Source organism: Leptonychotes weddellii, chromosome 5 (genome assembly GCF_054177405.1).
Source record: "Leptonychotes weddellii isolate Sample4059 chromosome 5, ASM5417740v2, whole genome shotgun sequence".
Classification (NCBI taxonomy): domain Eukaryota; kingdom Metazoa; phylum Chordata; class Mammalia; order Carnivora; family Phocidae; genus Leptonychotes; species Leptonychotes weddellii.
Genome location: NC_138373.1, coordinates 34,998,634 through 35,019,183, shown reverse-complemented (window position 1 = coordinate 35,019,183; position 20,550 = coordinate 34,998,634). Strand labels below are relative to the sequence as shown.

Here is a 20,550-nt window from a genome sequence, read left to right as displayed (position 1 = left end):
ACACCAGATCTTTGTCAAGGAAAAGCTTTGCCCTTAAAAAAAAAAAAAAAAAAGTAAATAGCAAAAAGCAGAACCAAATTTTCCAGAGGCCTGGAGGATTTAAAAGACAATACATCTGAACACTCTGTACAGTTTAATTAAACAATTTTAATGCCAATTTCCAAATTGTCCTATGCTTCAAATCACTTGAACATTCCTTTCTAGCAATGTGAATGTATTACTGTTTCATGGTTTTTAATATCATTTTCTCCTATCAACGTAAGATCTGCTTTTCATTTTCCCTCTGGGGCGAGGCTGTCCCCACGTGGAGCAGACCCCCTCCAGCTGAAGGAACTCGGGTCTCCACTGCGTTACCGTGAGCCCGATGGGGGCCCAGTGTAAGCCCATGGCCGGTCGGGTCAGCCCCACTGGACGCCGCCGGTGCAGAGTCGGTGAGCACCAGCCCAGGGGGACACAGATCCTGGGAGGACAATTCTGGCAGGTCCTCAGCTTGATCAGGTGGAGCAGAAGATAGTCGGAGACGGAAAATGTCCCTCCAGGTGTCTGTGCAGCCCCACTGGTGGTAAATGGGCCATGGGATTTCTAAAGGCTATAGGCTCTGTCAGGATATAGACGTTGTCTTTAAAAAATAATGTCTATTTTAAAAATCCAAAGCCCTGTCCCTTCTGCAGACATCTGGAGGATGGAGTGTGACAGAAGAGTGTGACAGTCGGTCTCATTTAGAATGACAGGCAGCTTCCTCCCTGTGCCACGGGATCCTGCCCTCCTGTCCCCCTGGCACCACACCTCATGGCTGGCGCACCACACAGGCACCCCAGGCCCTCTCCGGGTCTCCCCACTCCTCAGCTCTCTCCTGTGTGCCACGGGGCCTTTGCACAAGCTGCTCTCACTGCTGGGAATAGCCCTCTGCTCTTCTGGCTGCTTTCTTGTTCTCAATATGTCTGCGGCTCCCCGTCTTTCTCGACTCTCCATGGCACTTACCACAGTTTGTAAATGTTTTCATCCTGCATCCAAGGATGCGTTACTGGCTGCCTCCTTCCTGGATTGAAGCTCCAGGGAACAAGGACAGGGCCTGCACTGGTCCCTGTCGCTGCATCCCCAGTTCCACCCAGGACCTGGCACACTGCTGACCTCCCATCAGTTTTTGTCCAGCAAATCACTAACAGCCTCCAGCTAAAACCAATCTTGAGCTTCACCCTAAATTTAATGAGTGTATAGAAGATCAGGGACCTGCTTCAGCTTCAGTGTCTGTCCCCTCCTTGCAAGCTCCCCTGCAGGGTCCCAGAGCCTCCTTCTCTGTAGCTAGGGCCCTAATTGCTGTTTGAGGACCTTAATTACTGGCTGGGGCCCTCCAATGCTAAGTAGTAGCATTAAAATAGAGTAAATGTTTTCCTTTTCTTGAAAAGTTCACATATACAAGAGAAGGTGCTGCTCAGCGGGGAGCAGCCTGTGCAGGGCACCGCCTGAGACCCGCCCCAGAGCTGCTGTGGACACGCCTTCCTGTCCCTTGGTCCACCCCTTTGCCAGGGCACAGCTGCCTCCTGGGGGCTCCCCTTCTCCCGGAACAGCACCCTCCCTGCCCAGCTACACTCTGCCACCCTGCAGGTGGGGAAGCTCAGGCTGGCAGGAGCCTAACCGGAGCCTTGCCAGGTGGGCCCTCATTCCATGCCACCCCAGCCGCTGGTGAGGCCCAACCAAGGCTCCTGGACCTGCCTGTGAGGACCAGCTGCCTGCTCTTTGTCCAGAGGAGGTGGTTCTCTCCCCGCTGAGGGTGGGCTTGGAAAGAGGGAGGGAGCCGCCCCTCCAGGGCTGCCTGGGGTGTGGGGAAACTGCTCCCAGAGCAAGTCCCACGTTGACCGGTGGTCCTGGACAAACTAGGAGCCTCCACAGGGACCGAGGCGGGGCACTGGGGTGGGGAGGAGTCAGGAGCCGGCCCGCCCCCTCCCTGCTGACACCTGGAGGGCAGGTCCCTCTGTGGGCATGGTGGGGGCGGCCTGATCCGGTCCGGGCTCTGAGGTACCGACGGCCCCTGCGGGCGGAGTGGTGGACACCTGGAACACAGAAGCTCCAGTGACCCATTCTGCATGAGCTCAGTGTCAGCGGGGGGCTTGCCGGAGGGCCTGGCCCCTTCCCCAGGCCCTCACAGGTCTGCACCCGGGAGGGCCGGGCACGGGACAAGTTCGCAGAAACTGCCTCATGTATGCGTGTGCGCGCGCGCGCTTGTGCTGGGGGAGATGCGGATGCAGGCGCACCCAGAATCCCACCCACGGACACAGCGGCACATCACACGGGCACGGTCACACCCAAAACACACACGCGGAGGGGGAGGGGCACGCAGCCTCGCAGTCACGGCCGCGGCCGCCCACGCCCGCCCGGCCCCGCCCCCTCGGCGACCCCGGCCCGAGTCGCCCGGGGTGTAGGGGCGGTGCGCGGCGGCGGCGGCGGCGGCGGCGGCGGCGGGGAGGGGGAGGGGAGAGCCCGCCTCCGCGGCTCGGGCCGCCCCGCAGCTGGGGGCGGGGAGCACGTTGGCGCCGCTCCCCGCCCCCCCGCCGAGCCTCTCCGCGCGCGCCCCCTGGTGCCCCGCGCGCCCGGAGAGGGGGATGGGGGCGCGGGGGGGGGTCCAGCTCCGCCCCACCCCCGACCTTGGGAACCGGCGGGCGCCCCCCGCGATGGGGGAGGGTCACCCGCGCGCGTGCCTCGGGGCGGGGGCGGCCCCTCCCTCTCGGCGCCCCTGCGGCCCCGCCCCCGCGCCGGCCCCGCCCCCACCCTCCGCGGCTCACTCCGAAGTTTCCTGCGCTGCGCGCGGACACGCTCTGGGCTTGCTCGCCGCCCCGCGCCCCCGCCCCGCGCCCCCCGGCCCCGCGCCCCGCGCCCCCGGCTTGTCCGCCCAGCGGTACCCCTCCGCGGCGGGGCCGCCGCCGTCGCCGCCGGGCCAGCCGGAGCGGGAGCCGACCCGGCGGGTCGGGGCCGGGGGCTCGGGGCCGGGGGCGGCGCGTTCCAGCCGGGGCTGGGTGCCGTGCCGGGTCCGCGGTGACCGCGCCGCCCGGGCGATGCCCGCGGGGACGCCGCCGACCGCCGGAGCGAGGTGAGACACGGCGGGGACGCGCGCCCCACTGCGCGGCGGGACCCTCTTCAACTTAGCGGGGCCGGAGAGGGGGCTCCTGGGGCCCCCGCCCCGGCGGTGGGGGAGGGGCGGCCCAGCCCTCGCCGGAGGGAGGGGGCGGGCGGGGGCGGGGGCGGGGGGCGCATTTGTCTCTAATAAGGGAAGACAAAGACATCCCGGCGACCGCGGCTGTTCCCGCAGCTCCGCTGTGCCCGAGGCGGGCGAGGGGTGTCGTTCCCGGGTCCCGGTCACCGCCTGTCACCCCGCAGGTGCTACCCGCTGCCACCATGACCGAGGGCGCGCAGGCGGCCGACGATGTCCGAGTGCCCCTGGGCGCTCCGGCCCCGGGCCCGGAGGCGGCGGCGGTAGGGCCGGCCCCGGGGAGCCCCGGGGTGCCGGGGCGGGAGGCGGAGCCGGGGTCCGGGCCCGGCGCATCGCCCCCCGAGAGCCCGGCGGCCGAGCGCAGCGCGGAGCTGGGCGCCGACGAGGAGCAGCCCGTCCCGTACCCGGCGCTGGCGGCCACGGTCTTCTTCTGCCTCGGGCAGACCACGCGGCCGCGCAGCTGGTGTCTCCGGCTGGTCTGTAACCCATATCCTTCCAGGGCCGCCGGGCTACGGCCATGCGGGACATGAGGGTCCAGCGCGCGGATCTCCTCCGCGTGGCCCCCGCGAGATCGGACTCGTTGGACCCGGAGCGGACTGGGCGCGCGTGGAGCGCAGGGCAGGGGAGTGACGGCAACGGGGGCGTCGCTCCATACCCGATCGGAGCGTCCCCGGTCCCGAGCTAGCGCGGGATGGGAGAGGATGGCAGAGAAGCGGCGAGCCTACCACGAGCTTGGAGGGGAAGACGGGTCGGCAGGGCGGGAAGTCGGAACTCCCTGTGCCCCTTGGGTGGCGGTCAGGACCGGAGTGCTGTCCCCTGGGCTAACAGAATGTCCGCCAGAGACGGGACCCTCGTTGGGGAGGGGGAGGCCGGAAGGAAGTAGAGTAAGGGGAGCAAAGTTTTCAGCCTGTGCTTTGCGGTTCAGAGCGTCGCGGGAGACCCGTGGGGCCGGGAGGCGGTGCGAGTTTGTCGGCCCTTTTCCACGGAGACGTGCCGTGACGTTGGTTGTGAACTCGCCTCTCCAGGCTGAACTCGGTGCTGGGGCTGATTTAAGTCATGCGCAGCTGGGGATAGGGGGCAGGGACGCAGCTGGCTCTGCGCTCTGAGTCCCTTCCCCTAGGGCTTTTCCTGGCCTTGGAGGATGGGGCCCCCTCTCTGCTTCTGGCCACAGTGGCACAAACTTTCAGAGAAGGTTCCAGAGTGGTGTTGGGTCGGCCAGGGGGCACTTCTGGGATGCAGGCGGCAGGTTTGGTGGCCCCCCCAGCAGATGGTGTTTGGGGGCTGTCCCGGTGGGCTCCGGTTGGCACTGGGTCCTGCCCTGCTGGTTTTTCTCTCTGGTGGTGGGAACCGGTTTTCAGGCGGCCGGGCTGTGGGTGCTGAGCCTTCCAGCTCTTTGCCGTGGGGGGATTGGACATTCTGGACAGATGGGGGCAGCCGGGTGGGGGGTGTGGCCGCGTGCAGGGAGTTGACCGAAGTGGGGACCTGCAAGTAAACTTTATTTGTCAAAATCAAGACAGGCTAAACCAGCAACGTGTGTATATATTTTTTCTACTTTGTGTGTTTAACTATATAAATATTAAATGTAAAACAGGGATCTGTACCCAAAAAAAGTAATAAAATCCATGCTGCTTTTATTCCCAAATCCAAACATCGGCTGAGTCCGGTTCACCTCCCGGTTGTGAAGAAGGGGGTCAGAGTCTCAGCCCAAGGGCCAGCTGGGGGCCTGGCAGTAGGCTGCCTCCGTCCTACATCCTCGGGGGGCATCCCCAGGTGTTGAGGCTTGGTTTGTCCTGTCTCTGGAACTCCGGCCTGCAGATGGCCCGGCCACCTCGTGTTGGCAGGAGGGTGGCGTGGATGGGTGGTGTGGTGGGTGACGGGGCTGTATCTGTTTGAGGACCCTGGGCTGAGACGGGACTGGCGGCTGACTTTGTGCGTTCGGTATTTCCAAGCGTGTGCAGAGACCAGATAGGGAAAGAGCCGAGTGAGGCCTGCACTTTGTCTCTTTTGACAGCCCCCATGTCTGTCTGCTCTGGGCCCTGGAGGCTGAGAGAGTCTTGCAGCCTGACCCCAGGGGTGCTGGGTGCTCCGGGCACTTCAGGCGGTTTGTGTCCCTGAGGACGCCCGACAGGCATGTGTGTGTGTGTGTGTGTGTGTGTGTGTGTTACTCAGTGTAGGGGAGTGGGGCAGGGGTGCCTCACGCAGGTAGGGTGAAGCCCAAAGGGGCTTGGGGGATGGGGCCGGCAGGACTGTGTGCTGGCGTCCTTGTCTCTGTGCGTCCTCCTGACCCAAGGAGGAGGATGCCCTGTGGCTCTGGGAGCAGGAGGGCCATCAGGCTGTAGGCGGAGGGCACTGGCAGGGGTTTGAGGGGCTCAGATACCAGGATCAGCTGACTCGTGTTCTGTGGAAATCCTGCATCTGTCAAGGAGGGGTGGGCACATCACGGCCTTCGGCCTCGTGGGGACGGCTGATGACCTCTGGCAGACGCCAGGCCAGGGCTATGGGGGTGTGTGTTGGCTCTGGGGCAAACCTAAAATAAGCTGGCACGCCCGGACAGGTGGGGACTGGTTCCCCCCGGGGATCCTGTGGGCCTCAGCACAGCTTTCCAGAGCACTCCAGATTCCTGGGGGTCAGCAGGCTGGCCTCGGGCACACAGAGGGTGCTCCTGTGCCCTCCAGCTCCTTGGCTGCCCTGTCCTTCCATGAAGCCTCCCCTGTTGCAGGGGACAAAGAGAACGAAGTGGGATAATTGGGTTTGCTCTGGGAACCCACAGTCCCTGGAGGCTGGCAGAATCCCAGCTGAAGTCCTGGAGCCCGGCCCCACGCTGGGATTCATTCAGGGACTGGAATGCGGGAAGGGGCCTTCCCTAAGCCCCTGAGCTCTCGGGAACCCCCGAGCGCATGACCCTGGCATGGACAATCACGCGTGGTCTGCTTTGTCTTTAAGGGGGACCCCCGACGCCCAGCAGAGGAGCTTACAAGGGTAGATAGCGTCCTTATCGATTGACTTTGTTTTTTTGAAAATACAATCGTGGTGGAACTTTTGGGGCAAGCACTGTTTCTCCTACACAGGTTTATTTATAGAGGAAGGTGGGTGGGATCTGTGTGTTGTAGCCTGCGTGGCTGGGTTATGTTCTGCCCAGGCTCCCCCAGGGTTCCTGACTCCGCGCCTGCCTGCCATGCAGCTGCTGCGTCCTAGCACCCAGGCCGGGCGGGGCCTCCAGGGACGCTCACTGCTTGGGAAGGGGGGCCCCGGGGAGGCCGGCTGCAGCCCAGCAAGGGTGTTAAGGGACCAGGAGGTGGCCAAGGAGGCACTTGGGGGCTCAGGGGTGGCATGCACCTCTAGGAGTTGCCTCCCAGGGACCAGGTGCCCGGTGCGCCTCAGCGTAGGGCTTGGAGAAGCCAGAGGACACACCAAGGTCACGCAGCTGCCGGAGGGCAGAGCTGGGTGAGCCCAGTCGGACTCTCAGGCCCCTGCGTTGGGCAGGGGCGTGAGGCTGGATGAGTCCAAGCTTTTAAAGGCGTCTCATGAAAGCCGATGCTTCAAGCCATCCAGCCACCACCAGCACACGGGGCTCATAGTGGGTGTGGGTGTCCTGGCGAGGACACTGGGGGCATTGACTTAGAACAGGGCTGGACCCTTCCTCCATCCTGCAGCCCACTCTGCCCCTGCAGACCGGAATTGAACAGGACAGTTACAAGTTGTCCTCACCTTCCTGACCTTGTGGCCATGATCCTCTGCGTATTTTGTCTGACGCACGGGGCTGGCTTCACGTGCTCAGGGGACCCAGGCCTGGGGGTGCTCCCCTTCCAAGCCCCTCCTTATCCCAGCACCTTGTTCCTGGACCCGGGCCCGTGTCCTCCTGGCACCCACATGTCTGTTTGCCTGGACTTGGAGTCCCCAGGCCGGCCCCTCAGGGGAGTCCTTGAGGGGTTCTCAGGAGGCGCTGGGCAGGCCTGGGGTGGGCTGACAGGAAGGCCATCCCGTCCCTAGTAGAGTTAGAGGATGTGAAGGCAGAAGTGGTGTGCCCAGAGCGGGGGGGCCTCACCTCTGTGGGCTGGCCAGGGCATGGCATGTCTGCACGGGCCCCGGGCTCCCCACCTTGCAGGCCAGCCTCCCGGTGGCTCCCTGACTTTCTCTGATTGAAGAAGGAAGGAGGGACCGTGAGTGGTCTGTGTGTCTGGACTCCACTGCTGTTCCCTCATGTTCACACTGAGCCCTGACCGTGTGCCTGGCTGGGATGGGCCTGTTCCTGCTCCAGGCTGGCATGAGCAGAGACAGGGATATGGTTGTGGGGGCTCCACGGGGATGGGCCACTGCCCTGGAGAGCTGGGGAGGGCAGTGGAGCGAGGCAGGTCGCAGAGTACCTGCCAGAGGCAGGGTTGGGGGAGCCCTGTTCTTAGTGTGGCTGGAGGGCTTGGTGGGGGGGCCCTGGTTGTGGGCCTGACCTCCTGTTGGCCCCTGAGTGAGAGCTGGTCTGCGAGGTGTGCTCTTCTGGGCTGCTAAGGAGGGCTTCCTGGAGGAAGTGAGGTTGGGCTGGGCTGTGTGGATGGATAGGCGCTGGTAGTAGAGAAGGAACAGGAAAGCTTTTATGGGTTTTGTAAGGGTTTCTGCTTCCTACGAGGAGGTGGAAAGCTTTGATCATTGGGGATCCTACTCTGATCAAAGGTCCAGATCTGTGGCAGCGTCAGCCTGCCAGGGGGGCGGGCAGTGGAAGGAGAATTAGTGTGCGTTGAGGTTTGTCTGCTGGGAGGGACCTGGCTTTCTGCATTTCTGCTGCTTCCTCGGGACTGCCCAGGAAGGGTCGTGGCCAAGACCTTGTTTTCTCTGCGGCGGCCTAGACTTTCGGGCTTGCCCTGTGCCCCCACGCAGGCACCTGTGGGGCCTTGAGCTGGGCAAACGGTGTTCGTTGAGCTCACTGGCAGCCTGATTCGTTGGCAGAGGCCAGGAAGCGCTGATTAAATTCTCTGTGCATAGCCCCCGCCCCCACATCTGCAGCCCAGCTGGACCCTGGGGAGGGCCTGGGGGGTTGCGGGGGGACTCGGGCGCGGTGCAGAGCCAGGCTGGGGCTCCTGTGAACACCCGCCGGAAGGTATCCTCACTCAACAAACCTCCTGTTCTAAGCTCTGTGCTGGTCCTCGCTCTGGGCCCACTGTGGTTCCCCATAGGACTCGAGGAGCTCCCGCTGCATGCTCAGCTTGTCCTGCCCTCAGCCATTCTGCAACAGAGCTTGGCTGGCCTGATCTCGGTGGAGGCGCTGGGCTGGGTGGACCAGATGGAGGCTGTTGGGGGCTGGGGGCCAGGGAGGTTGCAGCAGCTGAGCGGACATAGAAAGCAGTGTGGGAGGATAGGGAGCAGGAACATCCTCCTCAGGGGAACAGCACAAGCAAAGGTCCTGAGGCAGGTGGAATGGATCCGTGAGCCTGGAGCTGTTCGGCTTTTGCTGTGAGGTTAAGGCGAGGGGAGGCAGGGAGGCCAGGAGAGGCCTATGAGCATGGTGGGCAGGGTGATGGGCTAGCTGGGGTCTCAGGGAACGCTTCTGCCTCCAGCTGGAGTTGGGCTCACTCCTCAAGGGAGGGGCGGTGTGGGGACCAAGGTCAGGGAAAAATCGAGGAGAGGCAGGGAGAGAGGAGCAGGTGGAGGGCGCCGCAGGGGCCGAGGCCGGGAAATGGGAAGGTGCTGGGGCTCCCCTACCATGCCCACGACACCCAGGGCGAGGACACGGCTGGTGCCAGCCCGTCAGGGGAGGCTCTCAGACCCTGTGCCTATCCCATCCCCCTGGCATGGCGGAGCACTCAGAGGGGTCCAGGGAGCTCCCTGTGCCTTCCTGTGGTGCAGCGGGCTAGACAGCTGCCTCCCGGAGTGCCTGGCAGGACTCCTGGTCCAGGGTCAGGATGCGGAGGAATGCGGGGGATGGGCCGGCCTGTCAGACAGCCGCGCTGCCCCTGCTCGTCCCTGCTCAGCCCCGCTCAGCCCAGCCGGTGGGGGCCAGACCTCAGCCCCAAGCCGTCAAGGTCAGGCGGGAGATGTTATCTCTGCATCTGCGTTGTCCTCGTGTCCCGCCCCCGTCCCCTGTCCCCTGCGCTGGAGGCCTGGTCAGGAACGGGCTTTCTCTTTCTCTTGGCAAGCAGGTGTTTAAGTGAGGGTCGCAGAGGACCCGGTTACTCTCTTTTCTTAGGGGCTGATTTGACACGACCAGGAACAACCTTGAGTCACGTGGGCCCAGGTTGACTCTCCAGCAAGTAGACGCAGGGAGTGGAGTCAGGCGATTTAGGGCCAGGATTCCCAGACAGGATGGGGTGCAGAAGAAAACAGCCCAGCCCTTGAGAGTTGGCAGCAGGTTCGAGCACCGTCCTCAGAGCACCGTGCCTGCCGCGGATGACAGATGGGGGCCCTCTGCCGTGCTGTCTCCACCGAGCGAGTAGCAGCTCCTCACCCTGCTCACAGGGCCCCCCCGGAACAGACGCACGCCGGGCAGGGGAGGCAAGGCTGAGTCTCCCTGGTCCCTGTGCTGCAGGGGGAGCCGTCAGAGCCTGGACTGGTGATTAGCAGGACTGCTGATGAGTGCGCGAAATCAGAGTGAGCGGGGCGTCCCCACCTCTGTGCTCACCGGCAGGCAGCGGGGAGCCTTGTGATGTGAGCTGTCTGTGTCTCCGGCCCCGAGCAGCTCGTGGGTGCGGGAGGATTTCGGGGGCTCCGTGAGCACCCTGTGTTCTTCCGTGTGATGCATGCGAGGACCAAGTCCGTTTCCCAGAGCAGCCCCCCCGCCACCCGTTCCCCAGTCTCAACCACGGCTTTTCTCAGCCAAAGCTGAGGGCAGAAGGGGGACCTCAGAACGCCCCTCCCCAGGCTCCTGAAGTCTGGGTACTGCCCAGGGTGAGCCTGGTGACCCCCTGACTGTCCCCAGGTCCAGATCAGTACAGGTGTGTCCCCAGTCCTGCCTGCCCTCTCGCTCACGGGCAGCCCCAGGCCAGGCCCCCGCGTCGGCCATCCAGACCGCTTACGCAGAAGAGGGAGCTGATGTTACTGAGAGCACTTGACCCGCGAGGGGCAGGCGTGGGTGGGCCGGGTGGTCATGCTCAGGGCTGCTCAGGGGCCAGCAGCTCTCCTGGCCTGCCCAGAGCCCGGGACAGGTGTGTCCCCCTGGGTGGGTGCCGTCCCCCGTCTTGCTGGAGCTGAGCGAAGCCGGCCTCTGGCACGGGTGCAGAGACGTGCTTGGCCAGCGGCGGCCAGCCTGCTTTGTCACGCTGTCCTCTCTGTTCTGGGTTCTGCCAGTTCCTCCCCTCTCCCCAGTCTAGGGACAGTCAGAGCACTGGACAGTGGGGACATTGGTGTGGAGGGTGTGGCCCAGCAGGACCCGGTGTCTCAGCTCCTTGCTGGCCGTGGGGCAGAGGGGTGGGGGACAACAACATTTCTGCAGGGAGGGTGGCCCGAAGTCAGAGCCCCCTCACCCCAGGAGGGCCCCAGAGCCTTCCGGGATTCCTTGAGTGTTCCTAGTACCCCTTCCCGCAGCCCGGTGGTGGCCCCACACCTGTTTCGGTTTTCCCTCACACGGTCCTGATTGTCTCTTTGGTCAGATAATGTGGGGTTCACAGGGGCCCTGATCAGCAGGTGAAGGGGCCCAGTCCAGTCCACGGCTGGCCAGGGAGAGGGCCCTGAAGACCCCTGGGCTTTGCTCCATCCTGTCCCCGGCTCTGAGAGCATGCGGGCCTCCCTGGGGTCCCCTAGCCCCGGCCTGCATGTGGGGTGAGCAGTCTTGGACACGTGAACGAGGCAGGGAGAGGCTGAGGGGCATGTTCTTTAGAAAGAGAGCAGAGCTGTTGGGGTGGACACGATATGTGACCCTGAGGTCCAAGGCGGCGAGGCAGAGGTGGTTTCTGAGCTTGGGGGGGCCTCCTACTCCAGACCCCATCCCTGTGTCAGAGGCTGGGGCCACTTGGGCCACCACCCCGAAGCTGAGGGCCGTGGTGAACAAGGACTCGTCCTGGGGTTGTGTTTCGTGGTCTGAGGGAGGGGCCTGTGTCCTGGCTGTCTGTGGGCCGCTGGGTTCCCACAGCCTCCCATCCCCACTCGACCCCCACCCACTGGAGCAGCAACGTGAGGTCTCAGCTGGCGGGGGAGGCCGGGGAGCTGGGGGCCACCAGCTGAACCATGGTCAGAGTGCTGCGTACCCCCTGGGCTGGAGGGACCGGGCTTGTTGGGGATGGTTAGGGTCAGGGTCTTCCCCGATGGCCTTTGGGTGGCACCTGTGGGAGCAAGCCCCCCAGGTTCTCAGGCACCAGGCCTGAGGCCACGACCCACACTGCCCACTTGGAGCCCCAGAGGCGATCTTTGAACCCCTCCTGCCTCCTGGGTGACCTCCGGCTTCCCAGCTGCACGGCCTTTGGTAACCTTTGTGGACTTGGTTATGGTGCATCATCTGGGCTCTGCCCTTGGCGCTGGCCTGGGGAGGGGTCCTCGCTGACCCCAGGGAGCCGACGGAGGGGGCAAAGGGAAACAGAAGCGCGAAGGTGGCGGTGTTGGGGGCTCGGCAGAGGTGGTGCCCCTCCTTACACCAGGGCATTTTGGGGCGGCCTGGGCAGAGCCACCAGGCTGGGTCAGGGGCAGGCGCCCCCAAGCCAACGGCCCCCCAGGAACCCCGGAGGACACGGGCACAGAGACTGGAGCAGTCCCTGTCCCTCCTCCCTGTTCCTCCTCACCCAGGCCTGGGGTGGCTCTGGGGGTGTGCACGTTGTCCACACCAGCGGGCACATGTGAGCCAATGTCCTGGCAGGAATAGTATCCCCTGAGTTCACGTCCACCAGGAACCTCAGAACGTGGATTTCCGTGGAAGTGGGGTCTTTGTGGATATAGCCAACGTGAGACAAGGTCAGTCTGGAGTTGGGGGGCCCTGGGCACGGTGGCCGTGTGCTCAGGAGAGCAGGAAAGACAGATGCAGACTAAGCATAGGGTCACGTGAAGGTAGAGGCAGATGTTGGGGTGAGGGGTCCGCGGATGCCTAGGCTTTCCTGCAGCTGCCAGAACCTGGGGGTTCCCGGAAGGAGGCAGCGTGCCGACACCTCCGGGCTGAATTCCCCTGCCCCACCTCGCACACCCTGAGCATGCCCTCCGCTATCCCCCCAGAGGGAGAAAGAGGAGGTGCTGGGTGTCTTGACGGGAGGGAGTCCTTTTTAAGATGAATCACACTCAGCTGTGCCGTGTCAGGCTGTCTGACAAGGAGCCACCCGGGGAGAGGGAAAACCGACCGTGAAATCAGTCAGTCATCTGAGCAATTTGGGGTGGATGGAGTGTGTGCCTCTGAAGTCACAGGCAGAGAGGCAGGGTGGGCTGTGAGCCTAGGGGGTCCCTCCTGCTCTGGGCCCCGTCAGGGTGTCAGATGCCGGGCTCCACAGTGAGGAGGGACAGGGACTGTTCCAGTCTCTGTGCCTGTGTCCTCCGGGGTTCATGGGGGGCCGTCGGCTTGGGGGCACTTCCCCAGGGAAGTATCTGTCTGTGATGTCAGCTCTGCAGGTCTCTTTCCGCTGGGCTGGCCTATCCCCCCCAGAACAGGGTCCACGGAGACCCCTCTGGAGTCTGAGGCCCTCACTCCACCAGTGCCCCACCCCCCGCCCCGTGCTTCCCTGCAGCCCCAGGGACATACAGGTAGGGTGTCAGGGCCATAGACGGAGCCCCAGGTCGAGCCCAGCCTGACTCCGTTCTGTGACCTGCGGTCAGGCAGATGACTTTCTGCGGGGGCAGTGAGGGCGGCTGCCGGGGCTGGATTCCCAGCCAGGGACCCACCCTGTAGCGGCAGAGACTCTGGGGGGCTGGCCCTGTTCCCCTCTGAGAAGCCACAGAGGGGTAGGGGGTGGCCAGAGAAGAGATTGTCCCCAGTCTGGGGTGGGCTCCCCGAGGACCCTCCCGCAACCCCAGAGTCCAGCTCTCCATTCTTGGGTGAGGAGGGTGTGCTGCCTTCCTGGTGACCCCCAGCTTCCCGGGGCCTCGTTCAGGGTGCCGTGGCATGGCCTGGCTGTGTGGTGGGGGCGGGGGGGGGGCTGGATGAGAGCTAGGCCCTGCTGGGGCCATGGCATGAAGGCCGGGGAGATGGTTGCTCCCAGGCTGCAGGGGTGACCGTGGGCAGAGGGATGGGCGGGTGGTGGGTGGGCCCTGGCGTGCCCTGTAAAGGGCAGTGGGCTCAGGGACCTGGCATGGAGCGCATCGGGTGGTGGGCCTGGAAGGGGCACCGGGCTTCTGTGTGGCCTGGGAGTGTCCAGTGCTGTCGGCAGGCCCAGCCCCCCGCAGAGACGGAGCTTGTGTCTGGAGGCACAGAGGGCGTCCCCTGGGCCAGGTGGGGGCCACGCGGCATCGTCCGCCTGCTGCGTCCCTTTGTCTTTGCACCGGTCGCCAGCCGGCCGCAGTCTGATGAGTCAGCCTGCATTAGCGCCTTGTGGATGCGGACTGGGACGCGGCCTGGGGCCTGGGCTGCTGGGAGGGCAACCATGCGGCTCTGGCCACAGGCTGGCCCGGTGTATCTGGCACGCGTGTGATGTGCCCTCGGGTGTGGCAGGCCCAGCTCCTGAAGTTCTGAGCTCGCCAGAGTGCCCTGCAGGCGCCTCTCGCGGAGATCTGGTTCAGGGGCACCCGGGACCTGAAGGACACATCACTTGGGGCGCACGGCCCCGCCATCAGGAGGCCAAGAGGGGGCTGCTGGCCGCTGGCGGGGGCAGGGACACGGGAAGGTGCAGGCAGACGGGATATGGGGAGAGTAGGGTGGGGGGGACACTGGCCGAGTGTGGGGGGATGGGGCCGCCACCTGGGAACTCTGCGCCTGGTCCCTCTCAGCCGTGATTGCTTGGGGCCTGGAGGCCCATGCCACCGTCCCCGGAACGTTTCAGAAGTCAGAATCAGCACCGGGGATGTGGGCACCGGGCAGGCCTGGGGCGCAGGCTGACAGACCGAAAACCACAGACGACGGCATCACGTTTTAGAACCGGGCATTCCTGACAGTTTCTAATGTTCCAGAGCTTTTGTTTGTTTTTAATCGGCCGTGAAACAGGGGTCACCTGGTTAAGGAGGGGGATGCAGACCACAGGAACCTGTGGGCAGAGGCAGGGTGGGCCCGGGGGAGGGGGCACCGGGGCAGAGAGGAGACGTGTCTGGGCTTTGGGGGTTTGGAGGGCCCAGGCTGACCCTGAGCACACCCGGGGGGGCTGCCGTCCCTGCCCACTGCCCCGTCCTGACGTGCAGACAGGCCTCCTGCCCCGCCACATTCCTTTCTCTGCCTCTGGGGCCAGACCTTTTGCCCCCCTGTTCAGCGTGACCCAGCAGCCCCCCGGGTTTGCGGCTCCGAATCGGGTCAGGGGCTGCCCTGGGCCGTGAATGGCAGCACGCAGGTGGAGTGTGGAACGGGCCCGTATGCCCGCTGACAGTGCGTCTCTGCGTTCCTCCACTCCGGAGCCGGCTCCCAGACGGGCAGCACAGGGAGAAGCGGCCCGTCCACCGACTCAGACCCAGCAACCGCCCCTCAGCAGCGGGGATTCCCTGCATCATCACGTTTTCTCGGGGGTGGGGGGGGCGGGGCACCTGGCCAGGGTGGAGCTGGGGGGCCCTGCCTCGGTGTCAGCCCTGGGGGGCACACAGCACCTGAGGTCTGTGTCCCGCTGGGAAGGTGCGCCTCAGGGCAGGTCCCTGCACAGCCTCTGGAATTCTGAGCAGACGCCCACTCGTGCTGTCACAGATGTGTCCCCTCACAACTCACACAGAAAGCACACGATTCACTGGTTTTTACTGTCCCCACAGAGCTGTGCGGCCCTCACTGTCAATTTTGGAACTTTCTCATCCTCCCAGAGAGACCCCAGCCCCTGGCGGCCCCTGATCTGCATTGTGTCCCTGGATCTGCCTTTTCTGGGCGTTTCATAGAAATGGAATCCCACGCCGCATGGCTCTTTGCACGTGGCTTCTGTTTCTGAGCGTCATGTTCTCCGGCTGGGGCCACGCCGTAGCACATGTCAGGGCTTCATTCTCCTTGGTGGCTGACCTGTGTCCCGCTGTGTGGATGGACCACGGCGTGTCCGTGCCAGCGTTGGTGGGCTCTTGGGCTCTTTCCACCTTCAGGGTGCTGTGAGCCGACCAGCCGTGCAGCGTATGTGAGTTCTGTTTGGACCTGTTTTCGGTGTTCTTGGGTACGTACCCAAGAGCGGAATTGCTGTGTGGAATCGTGCGTGGACCTGCCGATGTGTTTTCCAAGGCGGTGTCTGCTTGTTAGGCCCCGCCAAACATGGGGTCTCTGAGTAGCTCGGTAGTAGCTTTGGCGGCCGTCCCCAAGGACGCAGCCGGCGAGCGTCAGGCGCCATGCCCAGCCTGACGCTGTGTGAGCAGGATGCTCCCCGCCTCCCTTCCTGTGGACACTTTGGGGCATCCCCTGGGAGGTGGTCTTGGCAGCCCCCAGATCTGGATCTCCCTGTGAGGGATCGCCCAGGCAGGGCGGGGCCATCGGAACCAAGGGGCCTGCTAGGCCTCGTGTCCTGACTCCACATGGACACACAGGTGGGGCGAGGCGTGTGCCGGGCGGATGGTGCCGGGCAGCAGGTGGGAGTAACTGGCGTGTGAGTGTGTGTGTGCGTGTCCGTCCGGCATCCGTTCCTTTTTCAGCCCTCTGGAGAATTTCAACACCCACACTTGGAATAAGAAAAAAAATTATTAATGAGCTTGGAGCGGTTGCCATGGGAACCTGTTGCTAATGAATCTCTGGGGTTCCTTTTACCTTTGCCGAGCAGCCCTGCACTCCCAGAGACGACATGTTTCCCACTGATCAGGTTGCCGTGGCAACGCCTGTCACTAATCCCCAGCCGGGGCTCCTGGTTTCCTGGCCTGGCCCAACTTACATAAAGCAATTTAGCGAGCGCAGGGCTGCTCCCGGAATGCAGACCCTAGGCCCCCAGCCTTCCCAGACACTCATCTCCACGAGCAACCTGCCCTCCCCACCCCACGGGCCCCATGTGTGGTCCCACAGCCACGGGAAATGGGCACCTGGAGCCCGTGGTGTTTGCTGGGAAGAGAAGCGGTGGAGGGTCAGTTCTTCACTGGGCTCACCACACGTGCTGCAGGTGGAGGGCTGGCCCGTAGTGGGCGCTCCGTAAATGCTGAGTGGGGGAGCCGTGCGCCACTCAGGGCCGTGGGAGGTGGCCTGGGCCCCTGGGCTGGCACCCAGGCCTCCGTGTGGCCTAGGCCTGGCGGTGGGAGAACGTTCTAGAAGGAGCGTGGACGCCTGCAGCCTGCAAGGTGGATGTGAGTCCTCCGAGGCCAGGGTGCATTCCGGCAGCCCCCAGCCCATCTTGACAGGCAGGAGGTACGTGTGGAATGCCCACGGTGACCATCCACCCTGTCGGCTCAGCCCCGGGAGCCCGTGCGGTGGGAGCCCGTGCGGTGGGCGACGGTGCTGTGTGTCCTTGAGCCCCTCCTTGCTTCCTGCCCCCGAGTGTCTGTGCAAGACCCCCAGCTCAGCCACCTGGAGCGGATGGACCCTGCTGTCGGTAGTCCGGCCGTCGGCCCCGGGCCCAGCTCTCCGACAGGGCCAGCCGGGCGGGGAGGCTGCTGACTCGGTGATTTGGGCTCTTTCAGTGGCCACTCTGGGACACCCTACGGCTGCCTGAGTGGGTGCCAGGTGGGAGGCAGGCGGCTCTGCGCAGTTGTCCCCATAGGAGATGTGGTGGTGCAGGGAGGGCTTCCTGGAGGAGGCAGTCTCCACACAGCTCTGGTAGGAATGGGGGTCTCCGTGAGGGCGGTGCCCAGTGTGTTTTGTGGGCCCCGATTCCCCTGTGAGCCTCCTCCCCCACTGCGGGTGAGCTCTGAGTGCAGCTCAGGGAGTGGCTGGGGGCACCCTCTCCCGACTCCCTCGGTGTGGGGCTGGCTTGTCTCTGCCCGTGGGCTTGGGCTGCCATGACAAGGGACTCCAGCCGACACACAGCACAGACGTTTATCATGTCCTAGTGCTGGAAGCTGGGCGTCTGAGACCCAGGCGTGGACGGGGCTGGCTCCTCCCGGTGTCCTTCCTCTGTGCGTGTCGGTGTCTTGTTCTCCCTGTTACAAGGACGTCGGGGATGCTGGATTAGGTCTTATTTTACCTAAACGTCCTGTTGAAACGCTCATCTCCAAGCATAGTTCCGTTCGGAGGGTTTCCGCATGGGAGGTTCTGGGGAAGGCCTCTCCCCAGCGCCCCCACAGTCCTGGCGGGGTCCTGCCGTCCACTCTGGGGCTCTCTGGTCTCCCTGAGCCCCCTGGAGCACTGAGCAGGGTTCCCGGCCCACGTGGGCTCCTCTGGCCACAGCCCCTCAGTCCAGCTTCTGCCCGCCTGGGGCCCCCTGGTAACACCCCGCTCCAAGATACCCCGGTCAGTGAGTGTCAAACGGCGGGCCTGACGTGGGGCTCACTGGGGCAACACTTGTTCTCACAGTCCCTGGGCGTAGACACATAGCCTCCATGTGGCTTTGCCCAGGGCTTCCTTCCGTTGACAGCGCCCTCGCAGGGTCCTGCTGACCTTGGGTGAGGGGGGAGGCGGCCCTGCAGCCCCATGGTGCCCCCGCCCACCAGGCAGCATGTGGAGGAGAGCCCAGGCGGGGGTCTCAGGTCCTGGAGAGCCCCCCTGCCTCTGGGGATGCTACTGCCCAGGGCCCGAGGCTGATGGCTCAGGGATGCTCAGGGCAGCAGGGAAGGATGTGCAGAAGGTTCTAGGCAATTTTAGATGGCAGACTGATCTGATGTCAAGGGGCCACAGTCCTGGGGTTTTGGGAGTGGGGGCCAGAGAAGGGAGGGAGGTGGGCTGCTGGGCGGTGACCCCAGCCGAGGTTTCCGTTCCCCACATCGCCGTTGGAGCTCCCCAGCCTCGACCTGTGGTTGCGTCTGGGTCTCCAGGTCCCGCCAGGCCCGGCCTGGACCTTTCTCAGGCTGGGCCGACCAGGAGTCATGGGACGTCTGTTAGACGAGAGGCTGGGGTCTTGTCCCGAGGGCGGTAATGGGGTTTGGGAACTGCTCCACTTTCTCAGCTGAGCGGCCGGTGGGCAGAGGGATGGGTGCTGGTGGGGCGAGGAGACCTGAAAGCCTCCTAGACCCTGTCCCCGCCTGTAGCACGTCTCAGCCTCGGGTGTCCCCTCCCTGGGCTGCCACCATGGGCTGAGGGCAGCTGTTACATCAGAGGGTGGCCCCTCTTGGGGGCCCATGGCCCCCCTGCACACGTCAGCCAGGGGCCCTTCCTGCCCCGCTCTCTGCCATTGCCGAGCCTGATGGCTTCATGCCTGCGGCCCCCATGGACATCTGCACAGCGCGTCAGCGGCCACTGTGGTCCCAGTCTGGCTTCTTAGCGCTGACTGGTTTGTTTCCTGAAGGAATGTCAGTCTCAACTTGCTCATGGAGACATTGATCCCAGGCAGAAGGGGCTGGGCAGCCGTGACTTCTCTGTGACCGGGGTGTCTAAGTGGACATTTGGTGAGTGGCCATGTGAATGGGGTGTCTCCCGGGGCTCGGTGACCCTCCCAGCCTGAGGCAGCTGGGTGGTGTTTGGAGCGAGCCCTGGCGTCCACTCCCCCGGCGGGGTTCTGTGGGTCAGACCGCGTCCCTCTCACAGTTGCCATGCTCGCTGTGGCTGGGATTGACAGGGGTGTGGGGTGGGGACAGCCCGAGAGGGACTGCGTGGGGGGCTGGGGAAGAGATTGGAGCAGACACACCAGAAAGCAGCTTCTCCTCCTTGCCCTGGGGAGACTCAGGCGGTGGCTGTGTTGGGCAGGGGCCTCTGGGAGGGACCCGCCCTCTGGTGCAGCCTCACCCCCTGCCTCCATGCTCCCCATTCCTGACATGCCACCTTTTCCCACCTTGGCCCCAAGTCCTCTCCCAGGCCCACCCCCGGGGAAGGTGGCGTCCCCTGGACTAGCCCCAGTGGCCCTCCCCTGCCCCCAGGCCCACCCGCTGACCCCTGGCAGAGCAGACAGCCCCCAGCCTGGGCAGGCATCTGGAATTCTGGAGTGGGCCCCTCCGTTCTGCTGACTGATGCCTGGAATTCCACCACGGAGCTCTCTCTGTCCCAGAGCAGCACCCTGTTCCAGGCAGGACCCCTGCAGGTCCCACGGGGAGCAGGCTGGGCAGGAAGCCTCAGGCGGGGGGAGCCCTGGACCGGAGCTCAGGGAGGAAGGGGCTCCCCGCAACCTGCCCCCCTCCCTGAGTCCCAGGCAGTGCCTGAGGATGGGAGTCTGCACTCCGTGCCCACCCAGGCCTCCCTCTGGGCAGGGAGCGGGGTCTTTTTCCAGGCCTGTACCCTCCACAGATGGCCACGGGGCTCCCCACGCCTGCTGTGTGGCCCCCAGGAACGTCCCAGGGGGCAGCGGGAGGAGCCCCGCTGTGGGATACTCCCTCCTGTCTTCTTGGGGGCTGACGGGAGGTCCAGGCAGGGCAGCCCAACTGCCGTGGTAGCAGGGGCGCGGGACCCCCTCCAGGCCCCCCCCCGCTTGGGCGATCTTGCAGAATCACGTTGGGACGTTCGGGGCTCATGGCCGCAGTAGGAGTGTTTCCTGCACGTTTGAAATACGGCCTGCCGGCTGGTGGGAACAAGGCATGTTTTAATTCCTAATTTAGACTGTTTATCTGCAGAACTCTGGAGGCCGGCGGGACGAGACGGTGCCCCCCCCCCCCCAGGGCGCCGCCCGCCTCCAGCACGCTCCAGCCGCCTGGCAGGCACCGGGAGGGGGGCCCGCCTCTGTCCAGCCCCCCGCACTCCATGTGTCTTTGTGTGGTCAGCCAAGCACCACCTGCCCCCCAAGAGGGGAGACCCCTCCCCACGCCCTCCGGCCTTTCCAGGGCCCGTGGCCGGCGGTCCAGGAGCAGGGGCAGGCGGGCTCGTGAGACCTGGGCGTTCTGAGGACTCTGGCAGCCGGGCTGTGGTCTCTGGTCAGGCTGGGAGTTTTACCGTAAAAGAGAGACACGAGGAGGGTGGGGGTGCAGACCCGGTCGTTAAAAGCGTCTAAACTGCTCCCCCGAGCAGAGCTCCCCCCGTCCCCCATGGCTGCCCTAGGATCAGTGTCATCTTTCCGACTTTAATTAGGAAATACACGTTTCTCAACGATCTGCTTGAGGCCCCGGCTGGCTTCCTGGTTGCTATGCCAACCGGGCTTGCACCCCTTCTGGTGCCCCCTCCTGGCACCTGCTCTGCAGGGGTGCTCGGTGGGGGCGGGGTGAACACCTCGCTCTCCTGTTTCCTGTGTGGGCCTGTCCCTCGGCTCCTTGCCTTTGGGGTGTCCCTGTGGTAACTCACAGCTGAAGGGTCCCTCAGCACTGGGCTGGGAAGCTGCATTTCAGGGTTAGGGAGACTGGCCCAGGGTCCTGCA

The 20,550-nt window shown here is 64.5% G+C and overlaps 1 protein-coding gene across 3 annotated transcripts in view; it reads left to right on the top strand.

Moving 5' to 3' along the window:
• The first annotated feature begins 3,257 nt into the window (after window positions 1–3,257).
• CACNA1H (calcium voltage-gated channel subunit alpha1 H) overlaps window positions 3,258–20,550 on the top strand; it is a 59,867-nt gene continuing 42,574 nt past the window's right edge. Inside the window, exon 1 of one of the 3 annotated variants that reach the window (XR_014145406.1) lies at window positions 3,258–3,692. Coding sequence is in view for 2 of the 3 variants with exons in the window: in XM_081820357.1 (XP_081676483.1) it covers window positions 3,391–3,692 (302 nt within the window). In the remaining variant the exon portion in view is untranslated. The remainder of the gene's footprint in view (window positions 3,693–20,550) is intronic. The other 2 variants (XM_081820357.1, XM_081820358.1) reach the window with 2 other exon arrangements.